At 44.3% G+C, this 18,167-nt stretch overlaps 2 protein-coding genes and 1 long non-coding RNA gene across 3 annotated transcripts in view; 1 reads left to right on the plus strand and 2 right to left on the minus strand.

Moving 5' to 3' along the window:
* On the minus strand, positions 1,269 to 4,417 carry TXNDC15 (thioredoxin domain containing 15). The gene is made up of 5 exons (XM_021410578.1): positions 4,258 to 4,417; positions 3,784 to 4,175; positions 3,049 to 3,212; positions 2,391 to 2,521; positions 1,269 to 1,693 (listed from the first exon to the last, which is right to left on the minus strand). Exons 1-5 carry the CDS (start codon positions 4,310 to 4,312, stop codon positions 1,497 to 1,499), a joined length of 939 nt encoding a protein of 312 aa, XP_021266253.1. The 5' UTR covers positions 4,313 to 4,417; the 3' UTR covers positions 1,269 to 1,496.
* Positions 7,010 to 11,820, minus strand: C12H5orf24 (chromosome 12 C5orf24 homolog). Its single transcript, XM_021410583.1, has 2 exons — positions 11,391 to 11,820; positions 7,010 to 9,416 (listed from the first exon to the last, which is right to left on the minus strand). Exons 1-2 carry the CDS (start codon positions 11,815 to 11,817, stop codon positions 9,376 to 9,378), a joined length of 468 nt encoding a protein of 155 aa, XP_021266258.1. The 5' UTR covers positions 11,818 to 11,820; the 3' UTR covers positions 7,010 to 9,375.
* Positions 16,344 to 18,167, plus strand: part of LOC110405351 — a 3,280-nt gene continuing 1,456 nt past the window's right edge. The window contains exon 1 of the long non-coding RNA XR_002442829.1: positions 16,344 to 18,081. This is a non-coding gene — a long non-coding RNA (uncharacterized LOC110405351). The remainder of the gene's footprint in view (positions 18,082 to 18,167) is intronic.

Consider the following 18,167-nt stretch of genomic DNA (forward strand, 5'->3'; position numbering starts at 1 on the left):
AATGCTGCTCTTGGGCCGGCGGAGAAATCCCGTCCTCGTCTCCGTAGGGCAGCACTGGAACGGGCACTCTGCAGAGCGCCGCGGAGCTGGAGGGGCTGGCGGGGACCCCTGCAGAACCCTCGGTCCAGCCCCCGCTAAAGCAGGGCACGCAGGAAGGCGTTCAGGTGGGTTTGGGTGTGACCAGACAAGAGCCCACCGCCTCTCTGGGCAGCCTGTGCCTGAGCTCTGCCACCTCCCAGTGAACGAGTTACTCCTGTTCGTACGGAACGCCCTGCGCTCCAGGCAGTGCCCAGCACCCCTTGCCCTGACGCTGGGCTCTGCCGAACTAACCCCCGCCCCTCAGATAGATCAGCACCGATCGGCTGAAGGCATCTCTGTTTGTGGATAGGCAAGGAGGTGATCAGCGGGGAGAGCACAGCCCCCTGCCTCTCCAACAGAGAGAAAAGCTCTCCACTTTATTGCTCAAGATCTTCCATCCTTATTAACTCCATACTTTCCCTCGACCTTCAGTAACAGTGGAGTTTTCTCAGTGCAGCCTTCTCTTGATGCAGGAATGCAGGACCTGGCCTTCCCCAGCAGGCAAGGTATGAGCAGCAGCAGGGACCCAGGAAATTACCTCCAAGGGATACGAGCTCTTTGCAAAGCAACAAATCTTAAGAATTTCTTCCCAGCTAAATCTGCACTCTAAATCTTCCTCCAGGAAGTCAGAGCTCACAGAACACATAGAACAAGACAACCAGTATCCAACCCCAGCACCAAAGGTGGGAAACAGTCACCCTGCTGAGAGCTGTACAACAAATGCCTGCATTTTTATAATTGCTGGAATTACTCTGCCCCGGAGTATAAAGCCAACACAGGCAGTTAATACAAAACTCTTCTCAGATAATGGAGTAATTCATTTGAAGTGAACCAGATTTTAAAACATATTTTTCTTTTTCCTGGCTCATTCCACTGACAAACGGGTTTACTAACAGCACCATTCACCAGCACATCCCTGTGAAACTTCATTACTTCAGGAATCCATGAGCCAGAAACACATCCTAATTCCAATGCATAGACCACATCGGTGTAGAACCATCCCCTCACTCATCTGTAGGTTTCTAAAAGAAGATTCCCAGGTTGCACCAGAACAGAAGCAACCCTACTCTCCAGCCAAGCACTGTATGCAGGCCAACGTGCTGCAGGCATCTTCTCAGATCTACAAAGCTCAGAGACCTCTTTAGAAGAGCAAAGGTATCACATGTTTATGTTAGGGTCCATGAAAAATGAACAGGTCAGACCACTTTAATAAATACTTTTTTAGTTCACGTTTCTTCATATTAGTTTACTTACCACTCTGTTTACCTCAGTTTGCTTTTTACAGACTCGGGAGTTGGTAAATAAAGCGGATTTTCTGTCAACATTATAAATGACAACCAACAAATTCAGCACTTCATTCAGTCCACGCAAATCCTGCTTTACACTTGGGAATTGTGCCCCTGCTTCAGCATCTCAAATCACTCTTGGTGTTCATGCTCTTGCCCTGGGATCAGCCACCGAATGCTCTCAGTCCGAATGGTAGCATACATGATAAAGCTAGCCAGAAAGAGCACGGAAAACAGGAGCAGCCAGTCTACTCCTTTTGTCAGAACGCTGGGCAGAGGCCCCTTCCAGTCTTCCTCTGTCACAGTCACATCACTTTTAGCTTCTATACCTGCAAAAGAATGTCCCTGATCAACACCAGTATGGATCATTAAATACAGAGAAGTTCATTGTTTTTGCAGTTCTGTTCCTCTCCTCAAACTAAGGCACACACACAGACCTAAATGTTTGCTGAGATAGTGCTTAGACTTTAACACTTCGAGTATATCGTTTGTTTATGGAAAACTGAAAAGTTATCAAGGTGTATGCATAGCTTAAAATAGGAAAAGGGTAGTTCTGTCCTTCCACACCACAACTTTTTGTAGGTTTGTGGGGGCTTTGTTTCAAGCATCTCTGCTGTATTTGGAAATACAACAATTTCTGGCCTCTAACAAGGGCCTTCGTACACCCATGCACGTTTCTTTTTGTTTTACCCTCCAACTGCTATCATCCTTGCATGGCATTGGCAACGTTCTCAAGGTTCTGTTACTCCCAAATGAAAGATTTGGGCATGAAGATGCACCCAGTCCTTTTACCTTAAACCCCACTGTTTCCCTCTACATTGCAAAAGCAGCCCATTAAGCTTCTGGTTTCACCATGCCTCAAAACTCAGTTTACTACAGCAATCTCTGCCAAATCCTCTCAGGGTTTTCATCAAATTCACGTTAAATAACAATATCAGAGGAATAAATAATAATAAGAGGAAAGCTGTGTTTGGAGCTAAAAGCCGACTCTTCTTCCTATTGATACTTCAGTGTGGGTTTACATACCTGTTTGATTAAAAATGAAGTCTTTCAGTGTTTCCAGCGTTCTGTCTGTATGATTAAATCTAGCCATAGGTTTAGCCCCTTGGAAAAGGAGGATATTGGGTACAGCTACAGTTCCAAACCGAGTTGATAAACTGGAGAACGTAAAGCACACAGAAGGTATGAAGGGGAAGAAATCCACCAAAGAAAGGAACAAAGGTCATCACAACACAGCAAGTGCCAGCTTCACGAAATGAGTCACTTAGAAAGAAAATAACAAGCAGCCACTTCTTGTGTTAGGGAAGCTAACTAATAAATTAATAATACGACATTCAGCAGTGGATGTTACTTCTCCATACACACACGTGTTCTATGGACCCAGGTTTTGTTATCCAAGGATATGCATAAGGTGAACAGAATATTTAGCACTTCGCAGAATTGTGATACCCAAAAGCCAGCTAACAGAAAACGGTTTCCAAGCCAAGTAAGCTACTGACAGAGTAGCATTTCCTCCCTGTAAAGTTGTCAAGAGGAAGAAAATGTGGAAACAGCATAGTCAAAAAGGAAACAGACACATAACTATTTATAATAAATAGGGAAGAAAAAAAACATACCTGTTTTTAAAACACAGAACTTACTATTGTATATAAACTGAGACCAGAGCATAGGAAGTGTAAATTACCTGCTATGCTGTGATGCATCCAGTGCCAGGAAGCGAAGAGCAGGAAATGCTCGAGGTAAGGAATTGAAGTGAGGTGCCAGGTTTACGGAAAAGCGGCACCACGGCGTATAGAACAGGACCAATGTACAGTCACTGCTGTTGGGGTTTAAGAACTCCATCAGATCCTTAGAGAAAGCATAACAGACACAGACAATTAAATGTTTAATAACGTTGTCCTATGTATGAATGCATCACTCAGCAATCAATTAGACAGCTGACGATATTTATCAAATGGCCACATCTTTGTTTAACCTTTTTGAAAGAAATGGCAAAGGGTGTTTAACCTTTTTAAAAGGTTATTTTTAAACAAATTGCTAAAAAAGCAAAACAAAACCAAAAAAATACAATGCAAAAACCCAAAAATCAAATACCATCTCCATTACAAGAGACAAACTACATACACTAACTGGTATTGGCTGTAAGTGCCAGAAACAGCTCTAGAGACACGGATCTACACAGCATTAAGGCTGACAGTTCATCATAAGTGCACACACAATACACACGTACTCATGGACTGTGCTGTTGCTCCACTTTTTCCAGCTCAGAATGATGCACAGAGCATCCTTGCTCAAGTTTTCCCCGTTACACAAAGAAACCCACCAAGTCAAGCACCAAAAGACACAAATGCACGCACTGACCCAACCCGTCCCAGCCCCATGATACACTCGGAGCTACACGATGCCGCGGGCCGCTCACCTGGGACACGTTCAGGATTTGCAGCGTGAAGTTGCTGACACCGGTAACGTTCCTCTCTTCGCAGCTCACCTTGGGGGCCTTCACGCTCTCGGCAGTGCCGTTGGGCTCCTCGCCGGCGGGCAGCACGGTCTCCAGCACGACGGCCGCTTCGGGCGGGGCGGGAGGAGCAGCGGGCCCGCTCCCAGCGCCGCATTCCCCTCCAACGGCCGCCGCCTCGCAAGCCTCCGACGCCCGCCCTTCCCTCGCCTCTCCCGGCACCGCTGAGAGCACCACGGGTGGCTGACCCGGCGGCTCGCTGCCCAGCATCGCGTCAGCTATCTCCGCCGTCCGGTACCGCACCGCTTCGCCGCTGACCGGCGCGGAACCGCCGGCGCCCGGCTCCGTTACCGCCCCTGCGCCAGGAGGAAGAGATCAGCCCCCGTCCCGGCGGAGCCCCCGAACCCACCTCCCGGTTCGGCCCGGCCCCAGCCTCACCGTCCGGGAGGGCCCAGCCGAGCCCGGCCAGCGCCAGCAGCAGCCGCCACCGCATTCCCACCACAGCGCTGCGTCTCCCCGGACAACGGCCACTTCCGCCGGAACTTCTCAAGCGCTTCCGCTTCCGGTGCCATGCGTGCCTACGTTACGATCGGAAGGCGGCGTGCCGCCATCTTGGTGGGACCGCTTCGCGTTCTCAGGCGGGGAGTGTCGCGGTTTCGTTGCAGTGTCTGCGCGCTCCGGAAGCGGCTGAAGACGGCTCGGGGCTGAGGCCGCGTGTCTCCGTGAAGGGAGAGGAAGGCTGGTGGAGCTCAGATACCACACTACAAGACACTGAGGCATTCAGTTAAAAATCAGCTCAGAGCCCAGTCACTGCCAAATATAATTTGCATGAGAATTAATATTGAAGCCGCAGTGACCTAAAGATATAAAACATGAGTTTGCATAGAGAAAATACTAGTCCAGTTGATACAAGAAAACAAGTGAGCACAAACCACCCGTAGGGAATCCAAGAGGCTGTGGGGAAAACGATCCCTCCATTCCCAGTTAAGGAAAGAGATGTGGTATTTTTAACTTAAAATCTTATTTTCTGCCTCCTGGTCAAGGAGGAACTATGTGTGGTTCCAGCTCTGGGCTCCACCACCAGCCCTCCACCTCCCCAGGCCCCATGTATCAGATCCTGAACACCAGTGATGGCGTTTTGAGCCTTCAGAGCAACCTACATCATCCTGACATCTCGGGCACTTCTCAGATTCCATCCTGATGTCATACTCGTCCTACCATAACGGAAAGCAAAAAGCATGTGCAATATTGCTGACAAGAAGTATTACTATGACACAAATTAACTCCCAAGAATTACGATCAGCCTTTGTACCTAAGTCACGACAGCTGTACCATCAGATGCCCTCCAGTTTTGCTGCACAGCTGGCTCTGATTTTTCTGATTTTAAATGCCAAATGCTTGTTTTCAGGAAAAATGCCTAGGAAAAAACAACAACAACAACAACAACACCCACCAACATTAGAATCACAGAATCTCCTGAGTTGGAAGGGACCCATAAGGACTACTGAGTCAGACTCCTGGCTCCAAACATTGTTGACCATCTATTCAAAAATCATGGATACACTAGAAAAGCTGTTTGTCAGGGAACGAGGAGGACTTGTGTAATACAAGTCTTTTGTTGCACCCATGGATAAACACTAAAACGTCCGTCATTTGTGCACCGTGTATTCCGGCAGCTGGATTTTACACAGGGCCACAGCTTTCAGTCACGGTAGGCAAGCTCCTTCCCTGGCAATGTAGGGAGTGAAAGACACAGGGTGGAACAGAGACAATGCCAACACCTTCGAGTTTCCATTCACTTATAATCCTGACACATCAACGCAGCTGATTTTCTGTGTATTCAACAGCACAATGAGAAAACAAAACAAGCATTCAAGTCAGAACGCAGGCTGAGGTTCCACAGGCAGCTCTACCTTACACTAAATTTGAGATGTGTTTGTATTGTTTTCTCAAGATGGTCAGAGCTGAATATTTAAAAAGATGTCCACTTAAACTAGCAAAAACACTTTTTAGTATTATGCGTATCTCAGAGGCCTACTCTAAAACTCATCCTAATTGTTACTGTGATATTTTTTCACTAATTAGAAACAAGTTTTGCGGTATGAAAAACACAACATGAAAGGCAGGAAGATTTATCTGCCTCAGATCACTGAAATACCACTTGACAATTCCACAACATCTTTCAGCTTCAGAGTTGTTAAAAGTTGTTAGCTAATGACTCCTTCCAGCAACCCTGCAAGATAAGCAGATATTTTTGCCATGTTTTCACTGATGGGAAGAAGTGAGACATTGCCATCCCTAGGCCACACAGGGAGCCTGGGCGCAAGCCAGGTGCAGAGCAGCGTAGTTTTGGGCTGACAATCCTGTATGGTCAGGCCACACCTCTCCCTCACATGTTAAGCAATACACAGAGCCACAGGCAGAACCCTGGTGAAAATAGCACACAGTGCCAGTCAGCAAGGCAGCCCCTTACATTTAGGAATTATAGCTTTACATGATTAACTGTTAAGAACAATTCTCATTTCTTTTGGTCCAAAAAGACACTTTGTTGAGCCATCATACTGAGTAGGTATGGTATTGCTAATTCACACTATATTATTTGTGCTACTGGAAGAGATCCCATTGAGACAGGTACTTCACAAGAGCATGAGGATGTCAGTCCAGCTCCAAGGCATAACCCTGGTGTCAGATCGTACACACAAATGGAATTATCAGAGATAAAGCCATCTTAAAGCTTCCTTTAAGAAGTTCAACTTGCATAGCTGGCAAATAAACACTGCTCGTCTGCCCGCATGAATAAATCGTAACCTGTGATCAATGCGAGGAGTAAAGCAACCTCCAAGGCTGCTAAAAAACCCAAAATGTGTAATTTATGAATGTCCTCCAACTCTCACAAATTCTCTGTGTGTTTTTAAGTCCACAAGAGCATGAACACACTCAGTTTGTTGTAGTCAGATTCATCCGCACTTCAGGGAGCCAAGGGATAAAACCAATCTCACCTGATTTGAAGCAACATCTGTCCAAGTTGCACCACATTTTACACTTACCTGCAACCGAGACACTGGGAAAACAATCAATCTCCATTTACAACAGAGACAGGTTATTGTTCTGATATGCTGGCAAGAGGAATCTTCAGCCAGAATTTCTAAAAAAAAATACATCTAAACAAAAAGCACGAAGGAAATAATTGTTAGGTTTTAAAGTATTAACTTTATTAATAAATATACATCCATATGATGATGTAAATACAGATCATGAACACTACTCCATTCCCATACACATAATTGCACACGAGTAGCTCAAGTTCATGGACATAAAAACATACACAGTATCTAATCAGGCTTTTTACAGCAGAGGACAGGGTGCTGATACTAGATATTTAACAGATTACTGTTTCCCCAAAGTAAACCTGTGGAAAAGCAAACGATGAAAGGTTAAAGTATCAGAAAGTGGTTCAAACTTCAGAACACAGACTTATCTATTTGAAAAAAAAATCATAAAGAGAAAAGTCTAGTCTCTACTAAAGTCATAAATATATTTAAGCAGTGTTAAAATATATGCATTAAAATAGAGAAGAATAAACTTCTTTTGTGGTCAGAAATTAAGTCTGCAGTTCAAAGTATTTATGATTGTTATCAATTGTTTTAACTGTCAACTCTAGGGATAGCATGAAATGTTATTATACATATAATAAAGAATAGCAGAGTCTCGGTAACGAAGCCAGCAGACAAATGACTTCATTTCACTCTGCCTTTTAAAGCTCTTCGAGAAGGGGGAAGGGAGTTCAATTCACATCTGAATTACTCTGGGTACTGTAGTTCCAAGTAATTCCTTTCATAGACACATCACTTTCCACTGACAAAGCTTGGTCTTGCCCTGACCAAACTCTCAGATCTTTCAGATGAAATGAAAATATATTCCTTCAAAACAGAGATCTTTAATGGCTCTTGATACATAGTTATTTTGATTAAACTGAATCCAAGATAGAAAGAACCCTGCTTTAACAACAAGGCTACCAGCTGATTTTAAAAATACTGCATTACATTTCATAGTTAGCCTCTTCGGATGGTATCTGTTTTTTTCTGCCAAAATACGGTGCTATCATCTTGAATATGTCCAGTGCAAGACTTTATAGTAGCAAAACTATTTGGTTTTAAAGTTTAAGTAAATTTCATCAGAAACTGAATAGTCGTTACTCTATGTATATTAAACAGTGAACTTGTATAGCATCATCAAGGAGTAATAGCAAGTGAATACATTTCATTCATGTATAAATAAGATGCTAGAAACTTGATAATTAAAAGAAATCATTAAAAAGCAAACTTGACATGTAGATCTTCTGAACAGTGTTAGCACACAACAGTGATCCTAGCTTATGAATAGCTGAATTATGATATAGAATATAAAATAAGCAATTTACCTTACAAGTTATGTTTTCATACTACGGGGGAAAAGTCCAGTTTTCCCACTGGTACTAGTAACGTTTAGGCATTAACATGCTGCTTCAGTGTTTACGTGGAAAGAAAAGTGTTGTTTGGTTGTTTTTTTTTAAAAAGCACAATGTACTCTGTAGATGATACAGAGGCAAAGCAGAAGCATTTGCAAATTCCATTCGTATTTCACTTCCAATGTCTTACTTCCATTTTCTTCCCCTCACAGCATGGCGCCAGCAGACTACAGTCAGCTCTAAATAAAGCAGAATGAGGAAATGCCCAGCAGCACACTGCTGGTCTCCTGGCCACATCCCAGGTGCCACGCAGCCCTTTACAGGCTCCCTGAACACTTTTCTACTTTATGCTCCTCATTTCACAATTGACAATGTTAACTTTTTTTTTTTTTTTTTTTTACTGGGATTATATTTCATTTGAGATCATTAATAAACACTGTAATGAACAGAAATTGCTTAGATGATTTCATTATTTCATCAGCATACTTGATTACAAAATTCATTATACTAGCAGAACAGTGATACAGCTGCATTATCTCCTGACACACAGCACAGCACCATCGAGTAGATGCACGAGTGAGAAACGGAACAGGAGCAAACAGGGTAAACAGAAGGAGGTAAGTGGAGCTTCTCCAAGGTACAATGGTGACATGCAACACGTTCCTTGCCAGCGAGGTGTGACGCTCCTGCGGGTACTACATTCAGCTGAAGAGGACTGCTTTCCCAGCTGAGATCAGGAAAGAACTTAAAGCAGTCTTTTGTTGAAAAATCATCTCATTAAAAACAGCCAATACAACACAGATCCTGAGGGTGAATTAACTCACGTTAGCATTTTGCATGTGTCAGAAGTTACATCGTTCTGAGAAAGATCGCTAAATTTCAGACTTGTGAGTTTGCTGAGGAACAGAACGTATCACTGGATTTCATAGCTTCAGCATGAAGGAACTATTTTTAGTAGCAGTTTAGCTGCCGTTAATTCATATATCGACTAAGGAGCCATCCAGTACAGTTGAGGTTCATTGTCTTAGTTGCCAGTGCATACACAGTTCCCCAAAAACAATTCAACACACCTATTGTAAAGTACAGCATAAAGTCCAGCTCATTATGTGTTAGGCATCACTGGAACACCTGAAGGCTTGCTGCTTTTTTCCTGATAAAAAAGGTATGAAACATGACATCCGTTTCTTAAGTTGTCAGCACTGAAATCAAGAGCTCTCATCAAAATGTCAGCAGGCCAGAATAGCATTTATGTTAACAAAAGTTATCAGTTCAGCACAAGCTCTAATTAACCCCATTTCTTTTGCTCCCCAGATCGCCAAGCTTTATATATCCGCCCCCTCCCCGGATGCACGAACCTGCAAATTTATCATAAAGTCACATTTTGCTTCAAACAACTTAAATATAAACTTTCTTCCAGGTGGAAAAAAAAAAAAAAAAAAAAAGCTTGGATTCCAGTAAAAATAAATTTAGAACAAGCAATGTAAAACATTGAGGATTGATTTTTTTCTTTTTTGAAGTCTAGATTAAAGTATGTGCACATTACACACACACATACACTCTCTCACACTTAAATTAAACACACCCAGTTGAAAAATGGAACATTTCTTTTGGAAAGAGGGAAGGCTTAAGTCTGAGTCAAGAAAGGTATTTATAGTCAACCAACAGCATTTTTTTTCAGCTTGCATGCATAGATGAATTCCTATGAATTGCTTCATATCTGGGGTCTAGCAGTGCCGTAAACTGCATCCTGTTTGCATCAGCTATACAGTTTGCTTTTGTAAATCATGAAAATGGTGTCCTTTGGTAGATATAGAACGTTCCCTAACTTAAATATAGCCTAAGTGTCCAACAATGAGATAACTGTATTTCCAGAAATACCTGGCAAAAACGAAGCCTGAAAACTTGGCAACAGGGTCTATTTAAAAAGTTTAATTTGTAAACATTATAGATTAATACTTTAAAAGCTATTAAACTGTCGCCACCTAAGCAGAGATTTTTAAAGGCAAAACCCAGTGTAAATAGCTATTTACAGATTAAGGACGTACTGTTTAATATTAACCAAGTGCGCTCCTAGAATGAACAGTACTTAATTTCTTATAAAATATTTCAAAATGTAAAGAATTATTTGTGGTTTGGTATATATACTATTAGGCATTTCTCAGTGACACAGCAGAATCCTGTACCAGCCTAACAAAAAGAACAGCTATCACCTAAAGGCAAATGAGCTCGTGTTAATAAGGCGCCGTGACGCTGCAATGCGCTGTACAAACGCTCGGCTTTCTGGTGTATTTTCAAAAATATTTTTGGAGCATGACTTAAAATGGACTTAATGCTACCACTTCGGAAACAAAAGCCCCCCGAAATGAACACTGAAAAGAAAAGTTGGCTTTTTTTTTTTTTTTTGGTTTGTTCGTTAAGTTTCTAAGTATCTCTCTGAGGTCTGTAGAAGCTCCTGCAGAAGTGAAGAACGTAGCTCGCTTCCTATCCCTTTTAAAAAGCACACAGGAACTCAGAATCTTGCTGTTTTTACTTGTTAAACAGTCCCAAACATTTTCTTTATCAAGTATGAACTCATCTGCACCAGTTCCCCCTGGTGAGATAGGCCCCATCACGAGCCAACAGCCAGCTAATTCTATCCTCCTCCTTTCAATTATTTAATGCATAACCAAAAAACGAGATTTACCCGAAACCGAACGTAAAACTCGGAACATGGATATTACTCAAGTGTAGACACCACGGCATATGCTTCAGTTCAGACTTTCTTCTAAATTATGATTTAAAAACAACAACAAAAAAACCCTTCATACCAGTGCCCTCTCAACGTTGCTTTAAAAATGACTGAACTGCACCCGTAGACTATGGCATTATCTGAGTAGAAATAAAATCTAGAAACTCAAGCGTATGCAAATGCTACAATAAAATGCAAGAAACATGCCAAAATCCAGAGTAAAGCGGATTAGTAAGGAGTTACTAATTCCTTCCTTTCATTCATTAGGCTGCTTGAGTTTGCTGCTAGTTTCACCAGCAGCATGCACTCCTCTGTTATGCACCATAGGATAGGGAAAAGCTGCACCGCCACAAGTATAACTTAGATTTGCAAACCGTGATTGAGCTTTAATGCTACCTGGAGGTCTGCCTGGGCTGACTTTGTATCCTGCTGCTTTAGTTGTGCCCAAGGGTCTGCCTGGACTTGTCTTAAATCCAGCTGCTTTGGTGGTCCCCAGGGGTCGACCCGTGCTGGTTCGGTACCCTGCTGATTTTGTGGTCCCTGACGGCCTCCCACGTTTCCCGGATCGGTTGAGGTTTTTCTTTTTCTTTAGTTCATCTTTTGTTTCTATATTCCTGCCGCTCGTGGTCTGCAGGTGCGATTCATTCAGCGCATCTTGTCTCTGGCACGCGATTGGTTTGTGGCTGACTGCGTGGCTGTATTTACTTTGCTGCGTGGCATACAAGTCAAACTGGTCGGCAGCTCTCACGTTGTCTTCGTTAAGGCAAGAGCTCTTGCCGGTCCCACAGAAAGCTGCATTACCGCTGGCAACAGGGTGCATCATTTTCTATCAAAAACAAGAGAGACAAATCTATATCAATAACAAGCAATACTGCACTGTTCCACAAGAAAATCTTTCAAGATCTACCTCTATTTTCTAACACGAGCGCAAGCAATTTCCATTTTTAGTAAGCAGCACCGATGCCAGTAAATCACTTTTTTAAATGAAAAATGTTTAATAAGTTTTCATTTGAAGGTTTGCACGGTAACCCTTACTATTTAAAGGACGCACTATTCAGAAGCGTGTAATTAGGGAAGAAGTACATTAAAGAACTGAACGAGAGCATTTCAGCAAGGAGATACGTAACGTCCGCTCACCCACTGCCATTTCAAAACCCTTTTAACCGAATCTCATCCACCTGCCAGCTGTTCTAGCTGCAAGATCAGCCTGCATCTGTGAGCAAGGAAGAATATCACATCGTTCTCCTGATTCAACGGATACAGGCTCGTGGAGATTGTGTTGTTGCTTTAACCGCAGCAAATTAATCAAACACTGACTGGTTTTGTTGCTTCTTCTTACAATTGCGTAAGAAACACAGAAATAGGTAAGACATTCTGCCACAGTGGGGGATGCAGAGCTACACAAGCAATCTGTTACAAAGCAGAAACTTCAGGATGCTGCAAGGGTGGCTCCAGTGCACGTTACCGCGCACTGCCCTGGCTCCAGCAGACAGACAGGCAGACAGGCAGACAGAACGCAGGGACAGAAGCAGCCAACGAGGCACTCAAAGTGGAATAGGATGACACCTGCACCCATTCAGCCCATGTAACATTTAACCATGCTGAAAACAAGATTAACCCAAGCAGTATCTGGATCTTCAGAGCATTTCTGCGCCCTGCAGTCACGCTGAGGAGGACAAACGTTTCTTGCTGCAGTATATTCTCTAGCAGCTAAGGTCTGATGGTATAAAGATTTTGATGGTATTTTGCCTGCAGTAGATATGGAGTATCTCCTAAGGCAAACAAATCTAAATTCTACCATCGATTACTGAATTTATCCCGCAATTGCAAGGGTGTCCTCCCAGCCAGAGGAGCAGAATGCCAGCAGCAGTCTGTTTACCCAGGAGAAAATCCCATGCGTGCCCTTTCCTTCCACTTACAATGGTCACACTCCCTGCACAACCTCCCATTTACCTTGGCTCCACAAATGCATGTTACAGTGTATGCATTACTCTTGTGCAAATATACAAATATGGTTTTATGTCAAATAGTGAAACTGTGATAGCAGTATAGTTCAAATAATAGATGGTTCAAGCAGAGATTATCCACGTGCTACAATTCTGAATGTTGAATGGGGAAATGGTGGAACAAACAGGATACCACTGTTATGGGAGGTATTGAAAAGCAAGTGAAAAAAAAATTAGAATAATTAGCAAGCCTGCCTTTAGCAGAGAACAAAAAGTACACTACAGGTCAAGAGAACAAACAGACTTTCCTTGTACATTAAATACAAGCGGGGATCAATGCTTTTTATGGTTAGCAGTCAAAAAAACGTTGCCTTTCTCTAACCCTGCAGCAGCCCACAGAATGATGGCAAATACCTGAGATTTTTCACGATGCATAACTGCAAACACGCGGGCCCTGCGAGAGCGGCTTTTTGCTGAGCACTGAGCAGAGGCCTCTGGGAGGATATTCCTCTGCTGGGTGACGACTGGGAACGGTTAGCAGCGCTTCAGCCCAAAGAGCTGCTGCACAACGACGGCCCCAGAGCAGGGTCAGCACCCAGTGTCCAGGGAACAGCCCTCTGCAAACACGGCCTTCAGGTGGAAAGCTTGCCCGATGCTAGCTCTCCTTGCATCTGATCATTGTCTGTGTCACTGCTTAGTAAATGTACTGTTTAATATTTGTCGTGAGAGCAGGAAGCTTGCAAGAAAAGTAATCTTGGCGAAAGCCAGGATTCTTTTTAATGCTTATTTTTCTCCCTGCGCTGTTTTTCATTAAACCATGAAAATGTCAAGTAGCACCCAAGGCTCGTATGCTGTGTTTTCTTTCATTTCATTTTTATGAAAACTTCCCTTTCGAAAAGAAATCTCTAGTCTACCTTAGTTACTCTAGCATGGACATTGGCAGCTTCATTTTTCTGGATTCACATTGCAGTAGGGAATGAAAGAATGAAGGAGGCAGACTGCACGAGTCATCTGCAGAGTGGAAGCGGGTTTTCTGGTGGGGGGATACGCGGTATAATAGAGGAAAGAAGGGTATAAAATCCAAAGTGATGCCAGCTTAAAAACCCCACTCCAGCTAAACTGTAAAAGCAAACACACACAACTTCGTGCCCAAGCGCTCTTCAGCAAAACCAGCCTGAAAAGTTCGCAGTGAAACAGAACACGCTTGTTTTGAACCTGTACAGAAGTATGTAAATAGAAATGTGCAAGTTTGTTCAAACCAATTTTAAATCTTGCTGAATGTCTCAACTTAATAGTTAACAACAGGCACCGTAGTAAACTCATTCAGTGGCGTTTTGAGAAGATTTTTACTGTACAAAGTTTTCTGTCTGGATCCTTCTCTATCCAGTAATCTATTTTCATCCCAGTGCTGGGGAAAGGAGGACACAACTAGCTCTGGAAAGAGGCAGCACAAAAGCTCCCCACATAACAAAGCACAGAAGCTGCACTGCTGCTAGAAAGGAGGACAGGAACAGGGCCATCTGCCTGGGACCTGCAAGTTTTGTTGCTGGGGGTCCCAATGTGGCAATAACCCCACCTGTCAGCGTACCGCTGCATTACCATGCTCCAGAGCACCCACAGAGCTGACCTGGCTCAGCACTACTGAGGTGAGTGGGAGGTTTGGTTTGGCTCACGGCACTGATCTGTCAGTGAGGCTGCCTCTAAGGATCTTGTATTTCACGGTTAAGCTTGACATTCTTTGCTCTTTTCTGCTGGGAGACGAAACAGAAATCTTACTGAAGGCAATACAGACAAAGTAGAAACTTAAGAAGTTTCACTTAATTCCTGTGATGCTATGACTCCTGGTTAGGCAGAAAGAGTGCCTCCCTTTACCCTGAAAACAGCACTTTTCTAGCTTAAAGCTGCTGAAACACACCTGGAATCAGGGCCTTTGAACAACACTGAAAGCCCATCTACAGCTTTACAAACTACAGCAGGAAAGGTAAACTCCTATTGCAAACAGGGAAAATTCTGCTTTTAATGACAGTACATAAAATCCACTCATTTTCCCTGCAATGGCTTCAACGGTACAGACAGAGCTGTAGGAGACTGTATCAGCACATCTTCATCACTACCCAATCCTGCCTAGAGCAAACACACACAAAGTCTATGACACAGCACTTAGAAACACAAGCATTATTTCTGTGCGAGTACCCGGAACGTGACTTCTCTCCGTTAGAATAGCTGGAATGAAGCACAGGACCAACTCTGTTCCAGCTCCCTGCATAAAGAAGGCTCTATGCCACGCTCAGCAGCACAGGGGCTGCAGGCTCTGGGGACACCAAAGGGCTCGGTTTGGTTGCAGAGGGCAGAGTGAGGAGCAGGAGCAGGGCTATTTTGCCTTGAAAGACTGCAGCAGAGATATGGTCGTGGTTTTGCTCTTCCTTCTTAGGATCGCAGGTAGGAGAAATACTTCCATCAATAAATTAGAAGAATTCATTACATGAAATAAAACATTTTTCAAGCATCTCTTTTACGGTCAGCTCCTTTTCTAAATCTTGTTAGAACAAGAACTTGTTAACTCTCACTAATTGGCTTGTTTTCAAAATGTTGTACCTCGAGAATTCCCATTACAAAAAAGTATCTTAAAAATACAAAATAAGAAATCCCAAGTGGCACAACATACACATAACACCCAAATCTGCATTTGATACATAACCTAGCCCTGAAGACAGTCAACCAGTTCCTCCACACCGTGCTTATAAACCACTTTCAAGTGTTCATAGCATAACACGATTTTTCTCACTGTTAGACAATAGGTAAAATAAATTGAAATGAGCCAAAATATAAAACAATTTCTTTCCAGCGGTGGTTTGCTGGTACTACTGCGATAACACAAGATTGCAAATAGAAATTGTTTTCCAAAGTGTTCTCTCTTCTTTCTCAAGTTATTCTTAGTGCAAGAAAACAGATGGAGAAACAAAGTATTCCCCAAGAAATGCAACAAACTAGAAGCACTGCCCCTCTGGGAGCTGGAGGCACTTTCCCAGTCCCCATGTCACCCAGGACACCCGGCACTCTGAGCACACAGGCGCTGCCTGCTGCTGTTCAGGCAGTACAGGTGCAGGGGCACTTTGCTCGGGCCCAAGCCCATTTCTGTTAGCCTAAACACACATGACTGCTTCCCTGAGTGGAATACTCTGGATGTTTGTTAGCACCAGGTGAAAGCTGCTTTTGCTAGCTATAATACAACCTCAAAATTCACAAAATCTAACAGAAGGAAATGAGACGTAGACACTCGTAGAGAAACCATCCCCTACAGAGCCTGATCACCGGCTGCTTTTGTATCAATGCACAGCACAGCACGATGTGACCGTGCAGCCTGGCAAACAGGGAATTGTCAGGCTCCCCAACAATAAGCCCCAACAATAAGCCTGTCCTACCCAAGGGCAGGGTTTCAGTAGATAACAACACCAGCAAGAATGTCAGCTTCTTCCCACAGAAATTAAGATCACAATACCACGGAGTGATGATGAGAAAGACGACGCTTAAACGAGTTAGGACAGCTTCACGCAACTGAGGACCACGTCAGTGATCTAATTAACTGCACCTCCAAATTCACGGACACAAGTGACAGTTTGGCTTCAGAATCAACAGAAACTACTCCAAACCCACATTTTTTCTGAGCAGCATGATCTTGCTGTTTCCTCTTCTTATACACTCCCACTCCTTGCACCAACACTAACTGTTGTGCAAGAGCAGGACAAGCCAACATCCAGACGAAAACTGATCCAACGAGAGAACACAGCAGTTGGCACTGGCGCAAGAAGCATGGGAACACACTTCCCTCAGCACAGATGGACCACAGCTCTTGGTTAGCCAACACGACGTCACCTCACTGCCACCAACTGCTCTCGCTCCTCCATGAGCTCAGTTACTCACAGCACTGACCAGCACACACAAAGATGACTTTTTGACAATTCAGTGCACTTCGAAGACCTGCACAAAGGGGTCCGATGAATCCCAAATGCAGCACAGGGACTGGAGGATGGGGAAGGACGGTTGGGGGCAGGGCAGCACGGAACCAAGACAGCCATCGGGCCAGGCCGTGCCTGAGAAAGTGTGGTTGTGAAACTGCGCCCTGATTATGCTGCGGTTCTGTAATTACCGAATTTCAAAGCAAGCCAAATATGCATATGAACGACAGAGCAGGTGGAGGTGCATGTTTATAAAGAAAGTATCATCAGTGCTCGTAAAGCCGTCTCCTCCTCTGAAGGAGCTGTTCCCAAGTAGAACGGAGATCTCAGCTTGGAGATGGTTATTCATCTCCGCGGGTGTTCTCGCCCACCTCTCCTCTCCCCAGGGAACAGCTGAGAGGCACGAGGTGCTCATTCATCTCCGTGGGTGTTCTCACCTTCCCCAGCCTCCTCCCACAAAAGGATTCTAAAGCTTAAGAGAGGGATCAGACATCCCCTGGTCCCAGTGCTGAGCTCCCCACGTACGCTCCCATGAGGTTTCTCTGCAGCAGGATTAGCACAGGAGGCTTCAACACCTACCAACAGACCCAGGCACAGCACACTGAGCCAACATCCATCCACCTGCTGGAGCTGTGCCACAGTGGGCAAAGGCAGAGCGCCGCTCTGGGTGAGGTGTGCTTAACACTGACGGGTAAGGACACAGACAAAAAAGGTAGTTTAAGAAAAACTCCGGTACTTAAATACTAGCATAGGAATAAACCACTATTTAAGAAACGTACTGACCAAGTGTTCCTCATATTTTGAAAAACAAAAACAAAACAACAACAACAGAAAAACGCGGATCAAATAACTGCTGCTTTCTTTAGCGACACCCAGAGAGAAATACAAACAAACTAAAGGTGCAAGCACCTACTAATTAATTACCCTGGAAGGACTACACAGAAATAAGGACGCACCGGGCCGTGTACGGGAACACAGCACACACATGCGTTAGTGCACCAACAAACAGGGGCGGGAGGGAAGCGACAGCCCGCTCGGAGGCCCCGAAACGCTTGTGAACAGGACGTGCACTGCCTGCACGCCTCAAGGAAACGCATGTCCGTACCAACTGCAATCCCGCACGCTAGTGGGTCGACTCGTGTAGTGAGAAGCACGGCACAAGCACCAGACCCGGGAATGCCGAAGGTAACCCCAGCGGCTCGAGCACAATACGCGTGGCCCCGCACCTGCGTTGGGGCGAGAAAGAAAGGCCGCAGGAGGGGCTGCCCGCG

This window comes from Numida meleagris, chromosome 12, assembly GCF_002078875.1.
Source record: "Numida meleagris isolate 19003 breed g44 Domestic line chromosome 12, NumMel1.0, whole genome shotgun sequence".
Taxonomy (NCBI): Eukaryota; Metazoa; Chordata; class Aves; order Galliformes; family Numididae; genus Numida; species Numida meleagris.

What these genes read in the sequence shown, in the direction of transcription:
- TXNDC15 (XM_021410578.1), bottom strand. Translation starts at nt 4,312, where the DNA reads ATGCGGTGGCGGCTGCTGCTGGCGCTGGCCGGGCTCGGCTGGGCCCTC. An exon ending in GATGCATCACAGCATAGCAG is followed by an intron (nt 2,522 to 3,048) that starts GTAATTTACACT and finishes TACGTTCTCCAG; the next exon opens with TTTATCAACTCGGTTTGGAA. An exon ending in CTTCATTTTTAATCAAACAG is followed by an intron (nt 1,694 to 2,390) that starts GTATGTAAACCC and finishes ATTCTTTTGCAG; the next exon opens with GTATAGAAGCTAAAAGTGAT.
- C12H5orf24 (XM_021410583.1), bottom strand. Translation starts at nt 11,817, where the DNA reads ATGATGCACCCTGTTGCCAGCGGTAATGCAGCTTTCTGTGGGACCGGC. An exon ending in CAGCCCAGGCAGACCTCCAG is followed by an intron (nt 9,417 to 11,390) that starts GTAGCATTAAAG and finishes CTTTTTTATCAG; the next exon opens with GAAAAAAGCAGCAAGCCTTC.